A 20,939-nucleotide genomic window follows, 5' to 3' on the forward strand; every position below is an offset into this window, starting at 1 on the left:
AATATCTCGCTGAGGATCTGTTTATACCAAGGAAGGTGACGGGCACAAGGGGGCATTCTTTGCGTCTGGAGGAGAGAAGGTTTTTCCACCAACATAGAAGAGGATTCTTTACTGTTAGGGCAGTGAGAATCTGGAATTGCTTGCCTGAGGAGGTGGTGATGGCGAACTCAGTCGAGGGGTTCAAGAGAGGCCTGGATGTCTTCCTGGAGCAGAACAATATTGTATCATACAATTATTAGGTTCTGTAGAAGGACGTAGATCTGGGTATTTATTATGATGGAATATAGGCTGAACTGGATGGACAAATGTCTTTTTTCGGCCTTACTAACTATGTTACTATGTTACTATGTATGTTACATTTTGAGTGTTATAATTATTCCATATTTCAGGCTGACAGTCATGTTATGGCTTGATTTTTGTGCAAAAAGCTGATGTTTTTATTGCTACCATTTTGGGCACATGACATTTTTTTATCTCTTTTTATTCTGATTTTTGGGAGACAAACAAAAAACAGCAATTTAGGAATTGCTTTTTGTTTTTATACAGTTCCGCTTGTGGAAAAATTGGTAAGGCAGCTTTAATATTCGGGTCAGTACGATTACAGTGATACCCAATGTATAGCTTTTTTATGTTTTGGCTCTTTTTAGTCAATAAAAACTATTTTAAAGAAAAAATAATTATTTTTGCATCGCTTTATTCTGAGACAGTGGGGGAAATTAGTATTTAGTCAGCCAGGCTGACTAAATACTTTTTTTCCCCACTGTAACTTCTTATTTTTCTGCTGATGAAGCTGTATTATGGCTTGTTTTTTTGCGGGGCAAGGTGGCATTTTCAGCAGTACCATTTTTATTTACGTTTGTCTTTTTGATCGTTTTTTTTGCACTTTTTGTTAATCGGTATGATGATAAAGCATTCTTTTTGCCTCTTTTTTTTTGTACGGTTTTCACTGAAGGCATTAACTAGTTCACAATTTTAATAGAGTGGGTTGTTACAGATGCGGCGATACCAAATGTGTGTATGTTTTTGTTTTGGGGTTTGTTTTTTTTACAGAAACAAGTGTATTTATTGGAAAAATATTTATTTCTTATTTTTTGTTATTTATTTGGGAGCCCTACTTACACAGGCAACCCACCAGATGGAGACCCAACTTGGAGTCTCCACATTTAAAAAAATAAATGTCACACACCTTGAGGGCAGTCTCACACGTCCAGATAATTCCGGTACCGGAAAAATCCGCCCCTATGGGAGGTGCCGCATATTCATTACTGTAATCGGCGGCCCCACGTGACCGCATACAGGAACAGATGCGGCCAGGAGAGGAAGCAGCGACAGCCAACGGGAGAGCCAGGTGAGTATTTTCAGAACAGCGGGGGCGCACAGGGGGTGGGAGGGCGGGGGCCACATAGATGTTTATTTTAAACACTATTATTCATATCTTACCTGCAGCAAACGCTGCTGCAGGGAACATATGAATCGCGGCTTCAGCACCAGTGGGGGGACAGCGCTTAATGTAGCGCTGTCTCCTGCACGGCACACGGACTGCACACGGACAATGTCCGTGTGCGGTACATGTTTTACACGGACCCATTGACTTTAATGGGTCCGTGTAATACGTGCGCTCCCACGAACACTGCCATGTCTCCGTGTTTGGCACACGGAGACACGGTCCGCAAAAAATCAATGACATCTTAACAGATGCATTGATTTTTATGTGTCTACATGTGTCAGTGGCTCTGGTACGTGAGGAAACTGTCATCTCACGTACCGCAGCCACTGACGTGTGAAACCGGCCTTAAGGTCCACATCACATTGACGTGACTAAGGGGAGTATATAACAGAAAATACCCAAAAGTGACAACATTCTAAAAACTGCACCCCTCAAGGTGCTCAAAACCACATTCAGGAAGTTTAGTAATCCTTCACAGAAATTAATGGAATGTGGAAGGAAAAATAAACATTTAACTTTTTTCCCCCCAAAATTTTACTTTAGACCCAATTTTTTTTTTCTTTCACAAGGGTAGCAGAAGAAAATAGACCATCAAATTTGTTGTGCAATTTATCCTGAACATGCAGATACCCCATACATGGGGAAAACCACTGTTTGGGCACACGACAGGGCTCAGAAGGGAAGAAGCGCCATTTGACTTTTTCAATGTAATATTTGCTGGAATGATTAGCGGTCGCCAAGTCGCGTCTGGAGAGCTCCTGATGTGCCTAAACAGTGGAAATCCCACTCATGTGACACAATTTTGTAAACTAGACCCCTCAAGGAACTTACAGTATCTAGATGTTTAGTGAGCACCTTGAAACCCCAGGTGCTAAAAATGAAGAAATCATATTTTTCCCACAAAAATAATTTCTACTCCAAATTTTGTATTTTCAAAAAGGTAACAGGAGAAAACAGACTCCAAAATTTTTGTGCAATTTCTCCTGAGTTCAGTTAGAACACAGTAGCCCCTAAGTGCTAGAATAACTTTTATCTGGTGCTCTATGCTGAGCACTTACTTTGGGGTTTCCACCTAAATCTCCGAGTGACATGACAGATGAAATCCCCATGTTGTGCCGATGGAAGCAGACAGAGGACAACCAAAGAAAAAAGAAAAGATCATGCCCATATGTACGGGAGCACCTTAACATGTATAAAACATATAATTTCTATTGGTAAGTATCAGAAAATACAAAATACATATCTCAGGCAATTCACACACAAAAGATTAAAAACATTTAAAAGTGCAACATGCAACACAGGCCTATAACTAAGTCATAGCCTGATATAGGGGAAATGACATCCCACATCCGAATTCCCCCAAAAAAACAATGATAAAGTGCAATTAAATAGGATGTAACATAATATAGCTCCTACAATCAATTTTATGGCATTTAGTATCCAAGCCAAAATAGGAAAAACAATATACCTGTATATCCCCACCAATATCACAGTACCATATAGGCCCAGAAAAAGGACCAAAGTTTGTCCCGGCACAAAGTGCCTGCCCACTCCAGAAAAACTCCAGAGAATGAAAACTTACAGATCTAACATAGATGTACCAAAACAATGAGAAGAAGAATGCATCAAAGCAGTCGTAGGGAAAGAGATAAGGGGGAAAAACTCAGACAAACAGACCTGATAATCGGAACCAAAAGTTCCCATACCCAGAGTCCAAAAAGCCCCTTTACTCTAAGTCCAAGTATTAGACTGAAGCCCTGTATGCAGTAGGGAAAACAAGGAAAGGGATGTGGGATAGATGGAAGCAGACAGGGAGCTCACCCCTCTGCAATGCTCCTCGTTGTCGCTGTCACTATTGATAGATGCATCAGAGGTTTTAAACATCAGTGATTGTGGGCGTTGCTGCAGGGTGTTAGCTCTATGAGAGCTGACTTATAATTCTCTGGGAGAACGCAGCTCCCTCGAAGCAGTAGGGGTTAATCATTGAATTCAACTTTTTCATTCAGTCGCATTACATCATATACAATCCTGCTCCCGACCATGCAGTCTGCCTTCACAGACATTTTTGAAAGAATGTGTTGAATTAAAAAGCTCTCTGAATTTGAATGTAGTACTGTAAAATAATTCCACTGTTGTAATAAGTTAAATGTCTCCTCTTCCCCCCTGAATTTTCCACGATCAATTGTTAGTGCAACTCCAGCTGATGCAAAGATATAAAGCGGGGTCACCAAGTGCTGGGTTGTAGAACATATAAAAGTCACCAACATGCTGCTGACTCCAGAACTCCAAAACTTCTCCGGCATTAACATTAGCATAAATATCGGGACCTTCACGGTATGGATTTCCATGGGTAAGCAACTGCATGTAAGCCCTTCATCACCAAGTAAGATGCCACGCATCACAGGACTCTGGAGCAGTGGGAAAAGTGTTCTGGGGTGATGAATCACACCTCTTTGGCAGTCTTATGGAGTAAGCAGTGGACACTGCAGACTCCCACACAGCACGCTGCCACACAGATCTCCTCTATCCAGATGAATGATGAAGGTCAGGTATTGACCAAAACGACTAATTTATTTCTGGAAATTCTTCACTCAATAAATAAGTTCTTCAATACACCTATACGAGTGCCAAGTATTTCTACATCACAGCTTATGGAGTAGGCTTGACAGAAGCTGAAAGAATGTTACCTGCCTATTTTCTGTGTGCCAATCATCAAGTTTGGTGCAAGAGGGATAATGCTATGGGGTGGATTTTCGGGGTTGGCATAGGACTCAAATTCAATGAAGGGAAATCTTAATGCTTCAGCATACCAAGACATTCAAAAAACTAAATAAAAGCCAACTTTGTGGAAATAGTTTAGGGAAGGCTCTTTCTGGTCAGAATAATTGAGTCCAATTGCATAAATACATAGTTTTGTGAGATCAGCGTGGAAGAACATGACTGGCCAGGACAGACCTATGACCTTAACCCCATGAAACATATTTGAGATTACCTAGATTGGAGATTGTGAGCCAGACCCTTTTGTCTAATATCAGTGTTTGACCTCACAAATGCTGTACTGGAAGAACAAACACTTCTACAAAACAACCACTAAAATATTGAAGAAAAGTTTTCTTGGGAGAGTTTAGGCTGTTACAGCTGCAAAGGGGGGGGGGGCTTACTATATATTTAATAGTTTTAAATAACGAAAGACATAATTACTTACCGGTAATGGGATTTTTCAGAACCCATGACAGCACCAGAGGGCATCCGCCCTTCAAGAACAGGAAACCTACAGGATAAAAGGGCGTGTCACGCTCACGCCCCGACTGGTGGGCGTGAGCTCGGGGGTTTGAGGCCCCACTGTACCACAAACCTGACTACCCTGGAAGGTGCATGACTATGACAGCTGCCTGGGTTTTCGCTGGAGCCTCTGATGGTGAGGTCAGGCTTGTGCAGCAGGCAGCTGCCAGGTGCTTACTCCAGGGTGGTGTCTGGCTGTGGCTGCTGATCCCACTTAGAGAACAGGAACACTAGGACAGGTGCGGGCATCAGGCAGGACTGGCAGAAGAGCACGACTGAAACTCAGATGAGTAGGCTGGCACGGCTGAGACAGGGTTGGCAGAGACACGGCAGAGAACACGGGGCTGGCAGGCACGGCAGAGAACACGGGGCTGGCAGGCACGGCAGAGAACACGGGGCTGGCAGGCATGGCAGAGAACACGGGGCTGGCAGGCACGGCAGAGAACACAGGGCTGGTTGGTGTGGTGTATGAAGGAACAGGTAGAGACCTGTTCACACTGGAGGTGCAGGTATGGAAACAAGCAGAAAGGAAAGCAGTATGAAGGAACAGGTTGGGACCTGTTCACACAGGAGATGCAGGTACAGAAACAAGCCAGAAGGAAAGGAGAATTAAGGAACAGGTTGGGACCTGTTCACACAGGAAGAGAAGTGCAAGGCTGCAGATAGGAGCGGAAAAGCAGCAAGAGATAGCGTAGACACAAAAGCTAAGCAGAGCAGAACCGCAAGGAATGTGGAGAGGAGCTGCAGCAAGAGATTTCTGCAGCAGCAAAGCAGAGTAGAACGGCAAGGAATGCGGAGAGGAGCTGCAGCAAGAGATTACTGCAGCAGCAGAAGCTAAGCAGAGTAGAACGGAGCAGAACCGCACGAGTGCGGAGCAGAGGTAAAGCCACAAAGGTACAGAGAAGGCAGAGCCGCAGGAGTGCGGAGCATAAGCAGACTGAGAACACAAGGAAAGACACAACAGGGAAGGAAGTCACAGACAAGGAGACCGAGATAAGACTAAGTTCAGACAAGGAAATGGAACAAGACAAGAAACAAGAACAAAGACACAGGGAACAGGATATTCTGCCTCCTGGAGGGCGGAAAACAAGATCAAGGCAAAAAGCCTCTGGAGAGGGAGTAACACAGAGCAAGGCCTGGCAAACTCAGAAGCTAAGCACAAACTGAGCTAACATTGCACAGGCCCAGTCCACTGGGTGGAGCTGCACTAAATACTGGAGGCCTCTTGGTAATTGGTCAGGAACAGATTAGACAGGTGCACCTGATTCCTATAAGAGCCAGTGAGTTCAGGCGCTGCCCCCCTATGCACACAGCCAGGAAGCATGCAGAGAGCAGAGGAACAGAATATGGAGCTGGCAAGAAACAGAAATCACATCATGGCCTGGAGTAGTGGGTAAGATAGTGTGAGAGATGAGAGGCCATACCGTGATGCCAGCAGAGTTGTTACACAATGGTTATTTCAACAATTCAAATAGCAACAGCATAATGCCTTAAGCACTGCGTGATTTAACACCCAAAACCAACGGCATGCTCATCCAAAAGTGACGGGAGGGAATAAAAGAGTGCTGTTATGTGTTCTGAAAAATCCCATTACTGGTAACTAATTACGCCTTTTTTGCTCACCCATGACAGCATCACAGAGAGAATTACAGAGAATAAGTATTCAGGGAGGGACCACGCCCTGCAGAACTCTTCTCAGAAAGGCGAGATCAGAGGAGGAGGCCAGATCCAACCTATAGCGCTTATAGAAAATTCATTAAATATCCTATCTTTCCACCCAGGAGGTTGCCACCGCTCGTGGAGCCTTTAACCCTTCTAGAATAGATTCCCACTCGCTGAGTAGGCTAAACTGATGGTCTCCAAAATCCATCTAGCTAATGTACATTTTGAACCTTCAAAAGGGAACCTGTCAGCAGAATTGTGCACTACAGTGTCAGGTCCGCGCCTTTATACTGATTAAAATGATACCTTGGTTGATGAAATCCATCTTATGGTTGTTCTTTAATATTTATTTTCAGTTTTATGTTAATGAGATTCTCGTGCCCTAAGGCGAGGTTGGTGTATGTGGTGCTCTGATTTTATATTCATAATGCAGACTGCTGACAGGTCAGCTATCTCCGAATTGCTACTGCGCAGCCCCATCTTACTGGAGAAGAAAAAAACACCTCCTCCAAGATGGTGCCGCCCGCGCTTGTGCATTAGCAGCTTTCGGCTACCTCCGAGCTGCTACTGCGCAGGCGGCACCATCTCTGAGGAATTTTTTCTTCTTCTCCAGTAAGATGGCTCCACCGACACCTGCGCAGTACCAGCTATCGGATCACAGCAGCAGACACTAATAGCTGCTACTGAGCAGGCGCGGTTGGCGCCATTTTCAAATAGATTTTTTTTTTTCCTTTAGCTGAATAACCTGAAAATAAAATGTATTAATGGCACACAAAACATGCAATTTTGCTGCAGAGCAGGTGCCACAGCCGGGATCTGTCTGCAGAAGGGTTTTAAGTATATACATATATTCATTATGCAAACTAGGGGGCAGGTCACTGAGGGATCAGTGACCTGTCATCAGTCTGCATTATGAATATATAATCAGAACACCACATACCCCAACCCAGCTTTAGGGCACAAGAATTTCATTAACACAAAACTGAAAATAAAGATTAAAGAACAACCATAAGACGGATTTAATCAACCAATGTATCATTTTAATCAGTATAACGGCATCGACCTGGCACTGTCTGTAGGCTACTGTGCACATGTGAGAGAGGGCCAGGGCCATAGTCATGGCTGAGGATACCGGGGCATCTGTGCCCTGGCCTTCCATCCCATGAAAACAATGTCCATTACTCTGCATACCTGTGACTCCACTTTCTGCGAAGTCGAGGTCCCATAGACGGGGTTATAAAGATTGAGACAGTCCATTTCAAGTTTCAAATAAACAACTTAACTGTTTTCCTTGCACAGCACATCCAGATTCTTCAAAGCATTTTCAACAGGATTCGCATTACACATCTTTGCTTCTCTACCTGCACTTTCCTTCCTGTGACATAGCACACACCCAGGTCGGACCGTGCCACACTATTCGTCAGCATCCTCCCAACTCAGCTCTCCTACGGTTAGTCCTTCCTTAGTCTGTTTCGCACCAGACCAGTGAATTTCTGTCCCTGAAGACAATTGCCACTTGGCGAGCGACCTGCCCCTCTGTACTGTATTTCGTGGTGGGTGACGCAGCGTACTCCTGTTCCAAGCTCACCGCTTCTGAGTGTTCCCTCAGCCGTTTCACCCCGGTACTGAGGGCGTCTGCCCAAGCATTAAGCTGCCACATCATGGAGCTACCTGTGTCCCCGTCCTGTCACTGCTTCTGTCTTGATTCTCCTTTCCTGCTGTAGTACTGACTACTGCTGCTCAGGCCCAATGCTGTGGATGGCCGGGCTCCTCACATCGAACTTTGTTTGGTCACTGCTATTGCCCTGGGCACTTAAACCCTTGTGGACCGTCTGGGGTACCCGGGTCCTTCTGACCCAAATCAGGAAGTCTTCCCTATCTTAACTGCAGCAGACCCCTCCTACAATTTACTATGTACAGTCATGGCCAATAGTATTGACACCCCTGCAATTCTGTCAGATAATACTCAGTTTCTTCCTGAAAATGATTGCAATCACAAATTCTTTGGTATTATTATCTTCATTTAATTTGTCTTAAATGAAAAAACAAAAGAGAATGAAGCAAAGAGCAAAACATTGATCTTTTCACACAAAACTCCAAAAATGGGCCAGACAAAAGTATTGGCACCCTCAGCCTAATACTTGGTTGCACAACCTTTAGCCAAAATAACTGCGACCAACCATTTCCGGTAACCATCACCAATGAGTTTCTTACAATGCTCTGCTGGAATTTTAGACCATTCTTCTTTGGCAAACTGCTCCAGGTCCCTGATATTTGAAGGGTGCCTTCTCCAAACTGCCATTTTTAGATCTCTCCACAGGTGTTCTATGGGATTCAGGTCTGGACTTATTGCTGGCCACCTTAGAAGTCTCCAGTGCTTTCTCTCAAACCATTTTCTAGTGCTTTTTGAAGTGTGTTTTGGGTCATTGTCCTGCTGGAAGACCCATGACCTCTGAGGGAGACCCAGCTTTCACACACTGGGCCCTACGTTATGCTGCAAAATTTGTTGGTAGTCTTCAGACTTCATAATGCCATGCACACGGTCAAGCAGTCCAGTGCCAGAGGCAGCAAAGCAACCCCAAAACATCAGGGAACCTCAGCCATGTTTGACTGTAGGGACCGTGTTCTTTTCTTTGAATGCCTCTTTTTTTCTCCTGTAAACTCTATGCTGATGCCTTTGCCCAAAAAGCTCTACTTTTGTCTCATCTGACCAGAGAACATTCTTCCAAAACGTTTTAGGCTTTTTCATGTAAGTTTTGGCAAACTCCAGCCTGGCTTTTTTATGTCTCGGGGTAAGAAGTGGGGTCTTCCTGGGTCTCCTACCATACAGTCCCTTTTCATTCAGATGCCGACGGATAGTACGGGTTGACACTGTTGTATCCTCGGACTGCAGGGCAGCTTGAACTTGTTTGGATGTTAGTCGAGGTTCTTTATCCAACATCCGCACAATCTTGCGTTGAAATCTCTTGTCAATTTTTCTTTTAAATCCACATCTAGGGAGGTTAGCCACAGTGCCATGGTCTTTAAACTTCTTGATGACACTGCACACGGTAGACACAGGAACATTCAGGTCTTTGGAGATGGACTTGTAGCCTTGAGATTGCTCATGATTCCTCACAATTTGGTTTCTCAAGTCCTCAGACAGTTCTTTGGTCTTCTTTCTTTTCTCCATGCTCAATGTGGTACACACAAGGACACAGGACAGAGGTTGAGTCAACTTTAATCCATGTCAACTGGCTGCAAGTGTGATTTAGTTATTGCCAACACCTGTTAGGTGCCACAGGTAAGTTACAGGTGCTGTTAATTACACAAATTAGAGAAGCATCACATGATTTTTCGAACAGTGCCAATACTTTTGTCGACCCCCTTTTTTATGTTTGGTGTGGAATTATATCCAATTTGGCTTAATGACAATTCTTTTTGTGTTTTTTCATTTAAGACAAATTAAATGAAGATAATAATACCAAAGAATTTGTGACTGTAATCATTTTCAGGAAGAAAATGAGTATTATCTGACAGAATTGCAGGGGTATTAATACTTTTGGCCATGACTGTACACTCTTGTGCCCAATCTAGTGTCCCAGTTAAGGTACTGCACTTTCCCTAAGCAACCATGTCTATTACATGACATATATACAAATAGGACAATGTATAAACATATATACATAGCAGCATAAAAGAGTATCATAGCAATTTTTTTTTAGACATCACAAACACAATTAGAATCCTGTTGACAGGTTCCCTTTAAGTCCCTTCTTAGCTCCAAGAAAGGGAACCTATCCTATTTCTCCAGGCCTGTGTAACTGGCAGGTACTTAGTTAGACATCTCCTTATGTTCAATGTATGAAGCTTTTCCTCTTTAGAATTTATTTTGGATGAAACAAAATTATGAAAGGAGTATCTCCTGAGACCTCTGGAAACGGAAAGCTACCTTGGGCAGATGGAATCATTTTAAAACAAGACCATCTTCCAGGATCTGTGTGAAAGGGGGGCCTGCTGACAGGGCATGAATGTCGCTAATCCTGGGAACTGAAGTTAAGGCAACTAGGATAACCATTTTGAAGGAGAGGATCTTGAGTGATTTTGACTGTAAGGGTTCAAATGGAGAATCAGTCTGTGCTGACCAAATTCAAATCCCACAAGGGAAAATTTGTAATAATAGTGGGTCTAGATCTAGAAGAGGCCCTAATAAAATGAGAAATCCAGCGAATACCTGTCAGGTCATAATTATATAAATCTCCCAGTACTGAAACCTGGACCTCAAGGATACTGGTAGAAAAACCCCGTTCTAGACCCTTTTATAAAAAATCTGAAATGGGAATAATTGGTACTCTTTCTTCCACTTTTGCCTCGGAGGTGGTTAGAAATTTTCTGTAGGTCTTACCATAAATTTTAGTGGTTACAGCTGTCTCTGAAGTAGGATAGAAACCGAATTAGGAGAAAATAATTTGACCCTCAATAATGCACTCTCAAATTCCATGCTATCAACTGCAGACTGGCTACTTGGGGATAGTGGACAAGCCCCTGGACGAGAATATCCTGAATTTCCGGAAGCACCCAAGAATTGGTTGGTTACCAGGAAAACTACTACCTTCTGGCCCAGAATGGGCTAATTAGTATAACCCTTGCTCTGTCCTCTCTGATCTTCCTCAGGACTGCTGGGATTAGAATGACTTGGGAAACTGCATAGGCCAGATTGTAATCCCAAGGAATCCACTACCCGAGGACTCCCCATGGAGTCTAGGGAACAAAAATCTGTCACTCTCCTGTTCGGTTTGTTCACATACATGTCTATGTCCAGGAGGCCCAAACACTCACAATCTGGTTGAAAACTGATTTAACACCAGTTCTCCTGGTCTTAAGTGATTTTGGCTCATAAAAACTGCTCTGCAATTTTCTTTTCCATTTATGTGGAGAGCTGTTTGTGACAGGAGATAGTCCTCTACTACCTGAAAATGTGCCTTGCTACCTCCATCAAAGGCCCGGACCAGGTTCCCAATTGATGATTTATATAGGCCACCGCTATCTGATTGAGAGGATTCTTACATAGTGACTTTGAAGGGACAGTAAGAGCTTTCCCATAGCCTGCTCCACTGCTAATAACTCCTTCATGTTCGATGAACGTACTTTTTTGTTCCCTGTCCAGACCCCGTGGACTATGATTAAAGTTGACAGCATCCAGTCCAGGGTAGTTCAATTAAAAAAGATTAAATGTACTCTGCTATTGTTAAAATTACAACATTTCGACCTATTACAGTTTTTTTATCAAGTGTATACAATAATACAAAAAGGGAGGGGTTTATAAAGTGTGGTTCACAAACAAAACGCAATCACCATCTTGGTCCGCCCCTCAATACAGAAAATATCAAACTCTTATCACAGTACAAAAGCACAGTATCCCACATCTCTATACAGATAAATTGGACATCATCTAAAGAGCAAGTGAACAATATATATAAATTATGATTCTACACCATTTAAGAATTTTGATACCCAACCAAAAAGGAGCATCAATGCTGTCATGATTATTCCCCACCAATCACATATACATATATAATAGGATCCCTACTCCCCATGATTCACATACAACATACAAAATGCATGCAAAGAACTTGAAAGGATTGTGAGCTTTAGGATCTATTATGTGATGTAGGTGTGTCTACCTCCCTCCAATCAGGTATCTGTGTTTCCCGATGCTACGGTAACCACCTGTCACGTGGCACAAGTATGGGTGGGCAGCTGCATACGTCAGAGAAGCAGCGAGATCACTGCAACTTCAGTGACACGCAGACCCGCCGAGCACGCGCAGACAGCAGGCGTCATATCAGGAAAATTTATCTCCGACAACAAGGTGGCACTGACATGACCGGCAATCATACAGAGTAACTGATGCACCTCATGAGACCAGCCAATCCTGGCTCAGATCTCCTCTCCATGACAACAGAAAGCAAAACCTGAATAATATATAGATGAATAATCACAGATGAAAGGGGAAAAACGGGCAGGAAAAAGGTGGAGGGAAATAAAAAAAAACAAAAGAGAAAGGGGGAGAAAGAGAGGGGGAAAAGAGGAAAGACAAAAATAAGAACAAATCCAAGCTCTATACACAATATATAGCCATAATCATCATTAAACATTGTCAGGAGGGGAGTTTTAGAGCAGAGTAAACCAGAGATAAAGTTAAACATATACTGACTAAAACTGCAGAGTCAGAGATTAAGGAAGACAACTATGTAAATTAAACTCCACATTTAGACCCCTTGACTGAAGGCTTTCCAAACTCCTAAATCCACCTCAGCTCTTCTTTCTTAAGGAGTTTCAGTCTATTCCACCACTTCTCTACACAGGAACACTATAACGAAGTCCTGATGGTACTTTTATGGGGACAGAAAGTCGTAGCAAACAGTCCTCAAGAGATCCTCTTGTTCGAGTGTTGTCGCCATCTGTTTGTATCTCCGAATTTCTGTATTTGGATAACCCCTAGGTCTAAATTTATGGCACAGGTCATCCAACCTTTTATCTACTCTGTCTTCACATGAAACAATATGCCTAACTCTAATCAGCTGACTGAAAGGAAGAGAATTGATCATTCTGCGAGGATGGTTACTTTAAAAATGCAACAGACTATTCTTGTACTGAGAAGACTCCTCATCTTCTTTTCTTCAGTTAACAGGAAAACAACTGGAAGAAAGGGAAACCAATGAATGCGAGGGAGAGTTACCACCCTTTTATCCTGTATGTTTCCTGTCCTTGATGCATCTCCATGGTGTGGTCATGGGTGAGAGAAAAAATGTGGACCCTCACAACCCTTGTCAGAGGTAGAATAGAAGAGCAATCACTGAATAATTCTCTGCTGTCCTCCAACTTCTCTGCAGAACTATAATCAGATAATATACACTGTTCAAAAAAATTAAGGGAACACAGAATATAACTCCAAGTAAATAAAATTTCTGTGAACTAAAACTGTCCACTTAGGAAGCAACACTGATTGACAATCAATTTCACATGCTGTTGTGCAAATGGAATAGACAGCATATGGAAATGATTGGCAATTATTAAGACACACTCAATAAAGGAGTGGTTCTTCAGGTGGGGACCACAGATCACCTCTCAGTACCAATGCTTTCTGGCTGATGTTTTGGTCACTTTTGAATGTTGGTTGTGCTTTCACACTCGTGGTAGCATGAAACGGACTCTACAACCCACACGTGGCTCAGGTAGTGCAGCTCATCCAGGATAGCACATCAATGCGAGCGGTGACAAAGTTTGCTGTGTCTGTCAGCGTAGTGTCGCTACCAGGAGACAGGCCAGTACACCAGGAGTCGTGGAGGGGGCCGTAGGAGGGCAACAATCCAGCAGCACGTCTGCTACTTCAGCCTTTGTGCAAGGAGGAACAGGAGGAGCACTGCCAGAGCCCTGCAAAATGACCTCCAGCAGGCCACAAATGTACATGTGTCTGCACAAACGGTTAGAAACCAACTCCAAGAGGATGGTGTGAGTGCCTGATGTCCACAGATGGGGTTGTGCTCAGAGCCCAACACAGTGCAGGATGCATGGCATTTGCCACAGAACACCAAGATTGGCAAATTTGCCACTGGCATCCTGTACTCTTCAAAGATGAAAGCAGGTTCACACTGAGCACATGTGACAGACGTGACAGAGTCTGGAGACGCCGTAGAGAGCGATCTGCTGCCTTCAACATCCTTCAGCATGACCGATTTTGGCAGTGGGTCATTAATGGTGTGGGGTGGCATTTCTTTGGAGGGCCGCACAGCCCCCCATGTGTTTGCCAGAGGTAGCCAGACTGCCATTAGGTACCGAGATGAGATCCTCAGACCCTTTGTGAGACCAAATGTTGATGCGGTTGGTCCTGGGTTCCTCCTAATGCAAGACAATGCCAGACCTCATGTGGCTGGAGTGTGTCAGCAGTTCCTGAAAGCTGAAGGCATTGAAGCTATGGACTGGTCCGCCCGTTCCCCAGACCTGAATCCAATTGAACACATCTGGGACATCTGTCTCGCACCATCCACCAACGTCACGTTGCACCACAGACTGTCCAGGAGTTGGCGGATGCTTTAGTCCAGGTCTGGGAGGATATCCCTCAGGAGACCATCTGCCGCCTCATCAGGAGCATGTCCAGGCATTGTAGGGAGGTCATACAGGCATGTGGAGGCCACACACTACTGAGCATCATTTCCTTGTCTTGAGGCATTTCCACTGAAGTTGGATCAGCCTATAACTTCATTTTCCACTTTGATTTTGAGAATCATTCCAACTCCAGACCTCCGTGGGATATTAGTTGTGATTTACGTTGATCATTTTTCGGTTTTATTGTTCTCAACACATTCCACTATGTAATTAAGATTTACAACTGGAATATTTCATTCAGTGATATCTAGAATGTGGGATTTTAGTGTTCCCTTTATTTTTTTGAGCAGTGTATTACGTCTGTTAGAAAAAGGGACATCAGTATTTCACTTTTTTTTATTAGTATTTTTAACTTCATCTTTAATTAGTGTTAGTCTCTTAAAAAAAGGAAAGAGACTTCTCTTATACCATGTTCTATTTACAGGTGCAACAAAGCCTCTTAGAATTAAGAAATTTACCTCTGTACAAGAAACATTCCTTGTTTTTACTTTTTTGATAGAGCCTTCCTGGGGGTATCCTATAGAACTTACAAATAAAACACAATCTGAAAGTGAATAATGGTATGGTACTTACCCCATCGTTTGTGGTGGAACCACCATGCTAGGAGGATAAGGGTCATCTTCTGGGTCACTACTAGGCATTGCTGGCCCTGTTGGAATCCAGCTGAAAAAAAAAAATCTATATCCAGATGCAATCATGAAGAGGTGCCAGACAGGCATCCAGAGGTACTACTTCCGATGAAACTGGCAATATCCCTTTAATGCCAGCAATGTGAGAACTTTTCCAAGCGGAAGTAAGCTCACAGACCAGGTGACCCATCAATTATGTGCAGTAGGCATGCTGCATCACATCTGGTCCCACTTTCCAGACCCGAAAGCGGCTGGGCAGGTGACCTGGCGAGTACACGCGCCAGCATGCCATGTTACAATTGGTCATGTTTTCCAAACCTGGAAGCAGCGGGCCAGGAGTAGAGTGGCACCCCTACCACTCCAGGCAAATACTTGGAAAGCAAGGTTTGGAGAGAAAAGTCCTGGTCATCTAGCCGGATTGCTCCATCTCCGGCGGTAACACCTCCTGCGAAATTTCCCATTTAAGTAAAGCACAAAAAAAAGAAGAGTAGGTATCCCACAGGGTCAGGAAACCACACTGAGCCATATGAAGAGGATCCACCTTTTTATTCTGGATGCTTCCCATTTTTGGGAACAGATCTTCTCTCTCTTTGCACTGCCATCAGGGTGTAGGGGAAAAATAGGATTTTTGGACACAACGTAAAACCCATTTCTCATAGCCTTCATTGGGGGACACAGCACAGGCCTTTTTTTCTTGTTGTCCTGGTGTGTGTTCCTCGTAGTTTGTTTGGCTTCTCTTACTGCTTTGCTCCCTAACTAAATAGCTTAATGCGAGCAGGCGGGTGTAGCCTGCTGACCAGGAGCCAACTTTATTACTTAGATGGTAATTCTCAGTGTCAGCCCCCTGGTGGCAGCACCATACACCCCATGACTTCCTGAATTCCCCCAATAAAGATAAAAAAAGATTTTATGCCAAGTTCAAAAATTCTCTCACTTTAAGTCAAAGGGAAATAATACAGAATCAAATTTGAACAGCAAGCCCATAGTATCATGTCACAATTTATTAGTATAACACACATTACACACATCTAATGTCACGATTAATAACCTGGCTCCCAACTCAAGTATTTAAAGAGTAACAGTCTTTTTAATTTTTCTTTTAAAAATTTCAAGTGAAAAGAAGAAACTTTGTAACATAACTTCGAGAAATCTATTTTTTTCTCCTGAAGGACTGATATTTCATTCTCAATTCACAGGTCAAATCAGTCTTCAGTGAAGACTTTCTGGTGTATTACTGAGATAGGAAAGGGCAGTTCATGGTCGTAAAACTGTTTGGATAACACTGTTTTAGGAGAACCTGTAGCAGCACATTTTTGTCTGCCTCTAGCTCCTCAATCCTCCATTTAAAAACACCAGCTGCCATCTCCTATCTCCGTAACGGAAAAAAATGTCTTCACTAAATACAGATTCCACCCATGAATTGAGAGTGAAACAGTAATCTAAGAGTGGAAAGAAGCCAATTTCTTAGAAAAGATATGTTAAAAGGTTTCTTATGTTCATGGGTGCTATTTGGTTAGAAAACAGAAAATTAAAAAGGCGGTTACTAAATAACATTCTGCAGCTCTTCACAGGTTGACAATGGGTTACAAAGGTAAATCACTTTTGAGTTAATGACTAGCATTGCATCAGGTATACAGAAAAGCTTCTCCTCTCGTTACCTACAAAGAAATAAGACAGAAGCTATGTATCGATCATGTACAAGACAGCAGCTCCTGGAGGAATCTAGCAAGCTAGCATTTAATGAAGATACCTGGACACATATCAATGACTCTTCATGGTCATGGATTGCTCCTCAAATGAATAGAAACTTAGAAATCTCAATACCGTGCTTGAGGATGCTGCTTACCTAACTGGGCATTCTGCTTGTCACATGTGTAATATGATCAGATGAACTAAACTCGTATACAAAACATTAAATTATAGCTTTTTCTTCAACAGGAAGGAAAGGAAAAAAAAATAAAAGCATAAAAAGTTCAAAACAAAGATAACGATATAGGATAGATAGATAGATGCAATCCATCAGTAAAAGAGATAAAAAAAAAAATAATGGATGAAAATGATGCTTGTAAAATGAAGTTTATAATGAAGTGATAAATGTCCTTCTGTGGGGAAATCACTCTCTCTGCTCCATTTTCACTTTTGGTGGTTTTAAAAATGTCCGTGCTTTGTTTTCCTTTTTGCCTTTCTTGTGTTGTTGGAAATTTCTCCAACTGTCAACACGCCCGTCTCTGCTTTCCTAAAAATAAAGATAAGGAATATTAGCATTCAAAGATGAACAAGCAAATGGTAACAGAACAAATTACTCTCAGCCACAGTGGCAATTGGTAAGGATCTTTTGACTTTTTTTTTCTTTGAGATATTGGAAACAAGACTGAGCCCATTATAGAAAATGGGTTGTTCCGCTTTTGTTGGGTTTATAATTAAAGTGATCTGTATTCCACACACGAGTCCGTTTCTCTTTAACCCCTTAGTGACAGAGCCAATTTGCAGCTTAATGACCAGGCCAATTTTTACAATTCTGACCACTGTCACTTTATGAGGTAATAACTCTGGAACGCTTCAACGGATTTGCTGATTTTGAGATGGTTTTTCGTAAGATATTGTAATTCATATTAGTGGTAAAATTTCTTCAATATAACTTGTATTTATTTCTGAAAAAAAAATATGGAAGTTTGGCAACATTTTTTAAAATTTTGCAATTTTAACCCCTTCATGACCTTGGGATTTTTCGTTTTTCACTCCTCTCCTTCTCAGAGCCATAACTTTTTTATTTTTCCGTCAATTTCGCCATGTGAGGGCTTATTTTTTGCGGGACGAGTTGTACTTTTGAACGACATCATTGGTTTTTGCATGTCGTGTACTAGAAAATGGGAAAAAAATTCCAAGTGCGGTGAAATTGCAAAAAAAGTGCAATCCCACACTTGTTTTTTGTCTGGCTTTTTTGCTAGGTTCACTAAATGCTAAAACTGACCTGCCATTATGATTCTCCAGGTCAGTACGAGTTCATAGACACCTAACATGACTAGGTTATTTTTTACCTAAGTGGTGAAATTTTTTTTCCAAACTTTGCTAAAAAAAATAAAAAATAAAAAAAAATTGCGCCATTTTCCGATACCCGTAGCGTCTCCATTTTTCATGATCTGGGGTCGTTTGAGGGCTTATTTTTTGCGTGCCGAGATGACGTTTTTAATGATAGCATTTTGGTGCTGATACGTTCTTTTGATCGCCCGTTATTGCATTTTAATGCAATGTCGCGGCGACCAAAAAAGTAATTCTGGCGTTTCGCATTTTTTTCTCGCTACGCCGTTTAGTGACCAGGTTAATGCTTTTTTTTAATTGATAGATCGGGCGATTCTGAGCGCGGTGATACCAAATATGTGTAGATTTGATTTTTTTTTTATTCATTTATTTTGATTGGGGCGAAAGGGGGGTGATTTAAACTTATTTTTTTTTATTTTTTTCACATTTTTTTTAACTTTTTTTTTTTTTTTTTTTACTTTTGCCATGCTTCAATAGCCTCCATGGGAGGCTAGAAGCAGGCACAGCACGATCGGCTCTGCTACATAGCAGCGATCTGATGATCGCTGCTATGTAGCAGAATTGCAGGTGTGCTGTGAGCGCCGACCACAAGGTGGCGCTCACAGCTGCCGAGGATCAGTAACCATAGAGGTCTCAAGGACCTCTATTGTTACTATTCTGAAGCATCGCCGACCCCCGATCATGTGACGGGGGTCGGCGATGACGTCATTGCCGGCCGCCCGGCCGGAAATGGTAGTTAAATGCCGCTGTCTGCGATTGACAGCGGCATTTAACTAGTTAATAGGTGCGGGCAGATCGCGATTCTGCCCGCGCCTATTACGGGCACATATCAGCTGTTCAAAACAGCTGACATGTCCCGGCTTTGATGCGGGCCCACCGCGGAGCCCTGCATCAAAGCAGGGGATCTGACCTCGGACGTACTATCCCGTCCGAGGTCAGAAAGGGGTTAAAAAACTTAATTTTTGTAACCTTAAATCAGAGAGTTGTGTCACACAAAATAGTTAATAAATAACATTTCCCACATGTCTACTTTACATCAGCACAATTTTGGAAACAATTCTTTTTGCATTGTTAGGAAGTTATAAGGGTTACAACAAAATTCACAAAACCATTTTTTTATTTTAGGGACCATTTCACATTTAAAGTCACTGAGGGGTGTACATGACAGAAAATACCCAAAAGAGGCGCTCATAACCACATTCAAGAAGTTTATTAACCCTTTACGTGCTTCACAGGAACTGAAGCAATGTGGAAGAAAAAAATTAACATTTACCTTTTTTTTTTTTTTGCAAACATTTTACTTCACAACCAATTTTTTTCTTTTCACAAGTGTAAAAAGAGAATATTGAACCACAAAATTTGTTGTGCAATTTGTCCTGAGTACCCCCATATGTGGGGGTAAATCACTGTTTGGGCGCACGGCAGAGCTTGAAAGAGGAGAGCCATTTGACTTCTTCAACGCAGAATTGGCTGGAATTGAGATGGGACGCCGTTCGCGTTTGGAGAGCCCCTGATGTGCCTAAACAATGGAAACCCCCCACAAGTGACACCATTTTGGAAACTTATAACGTAGAGCTGGGAAAATAAAAAATTGTATTTTTTTCCACAAAAATGATTTTTTTAGCCCGCAATTTTATATTTTCCCAAGGGTAACAGTAGAAACAGGACCCCAAAAGTTGTCCAATTTGTCCTGAGTACGCCGATATCCCATATGTGAGGGTAACCCACTGAATGGGCGCATGGCAGAGCTCAGAAGGGAGGGAGCTCCATTTGACTTTTTGAAAGCAAAATTGACTGGAATCAATGGTGGCGCCATGTGCCGTGTTTGGAGACACCTGATATACCTAAACAGTGGAAACCCCCCCAATTCTAACTCCAACCCTAACCCCAACACACCCCTAACCCTAATCCTAACACACCCCTAACCCTAATCCCAACCCTAACTCTAATCCCAACCCTAATTCCAACACACCCGTAACCACAAACCTAACCCTAATCCCAACCATAACTCTAATCCCACTAATCCCAACCCTAATCCAAATCCTAATCCCAACACACCCCTAACCCAACCCTAACTCTAATCCCACTAATCCCAACCCTAACCCCAACACACCCCTAACACTAACCACAAACCTACCCTAATTCCAACCCTAACTCTAATCCCACTAATCCCAACCCTAACACAAACCCTAACCCAACACACCCCTAACCAAAAAACCTAACCCTAATCCCAACTTTAACTCTAATCCCAACCCTAATCTCAACCCTAACCAACTCTAACCCTAACTTTAGCCTCAACACTAAGGGTACGTTTCCACGGGCATAAACTATGCTCTTTGGATGCAGCGGATACCTCGCTCCGCCCAAAGCGCCACCCTTTGTTGCACGCGCGGTGATTCCGGATGTGTTCATTGAACACATGCAGAATCACCGCATCGTATTCATAGACTGTTATTTATCTTGCGGAGACGGAGCGTCTGGAAAGACGAGTCGCACGTCCGGTTATGCAGGGCCACCAGATGTGGCCCTGCAAGCATAGTGGAGACGGGATTTCATAAAATCCCCTCCACTATGCTGTAACATCTGGATGCTGTGGATTGGACGCTGCGGATGTGCGCAGCGTCCAATCCGCAGCAAATCCTGAATGAATCCTTAACGTGGAAACATACACTAAACCCTAATTTTAGCCCCAACCCTAACTTTAGCCCAACTGTAACCCTAATGGGGAAATG

At 42.8% G+C, this 20,939-nt stretch overlaps 1 protein-coding gene across 1 annotated transcript in view; it reads right to left on the bottom strand.

Moving 5' to 3' along the window:
* Nucleotides 1-16,151: 16,151 nt before the first annotated feature.
* Nucleotides 16,152-20,939, bottom strand: part of DNAJC8 (DnaJ heat shock protein family (Hsp40) member C8) — a 143,371-nt gene continuing 138,583 nt past the window's right edge. The window contains exon 9 of the mRNA XM_069756649.1: nucleotides 16,152-17,404. Coding sequence (XP_069612750.1) covers nucleotides 17,282-17,404 — 123 coding nt within the window. The 3' untranslated portion in view covers nucleotides 16,152-17,281. The remainder of the gene's footprint in view (nucleotides 17,405-20,939) is intronic.

The sequence above is a fragment of the Ranitomeya imitator genome, chromosome 3 (assembly GCF_032444005.1).
Source record: "Ranitomeya imitator isolate aRanImi1 chromosome 3, aRanImi1.pri, whole genome shotgun sequence".
Taxonomy (NCBI): domain Eukaryota; kingdom Metazoa; phylum Chordata; class Amphibia; order Anura; family Dendrobatidae; genus Ranitomeya; species Ranitomeya imitator.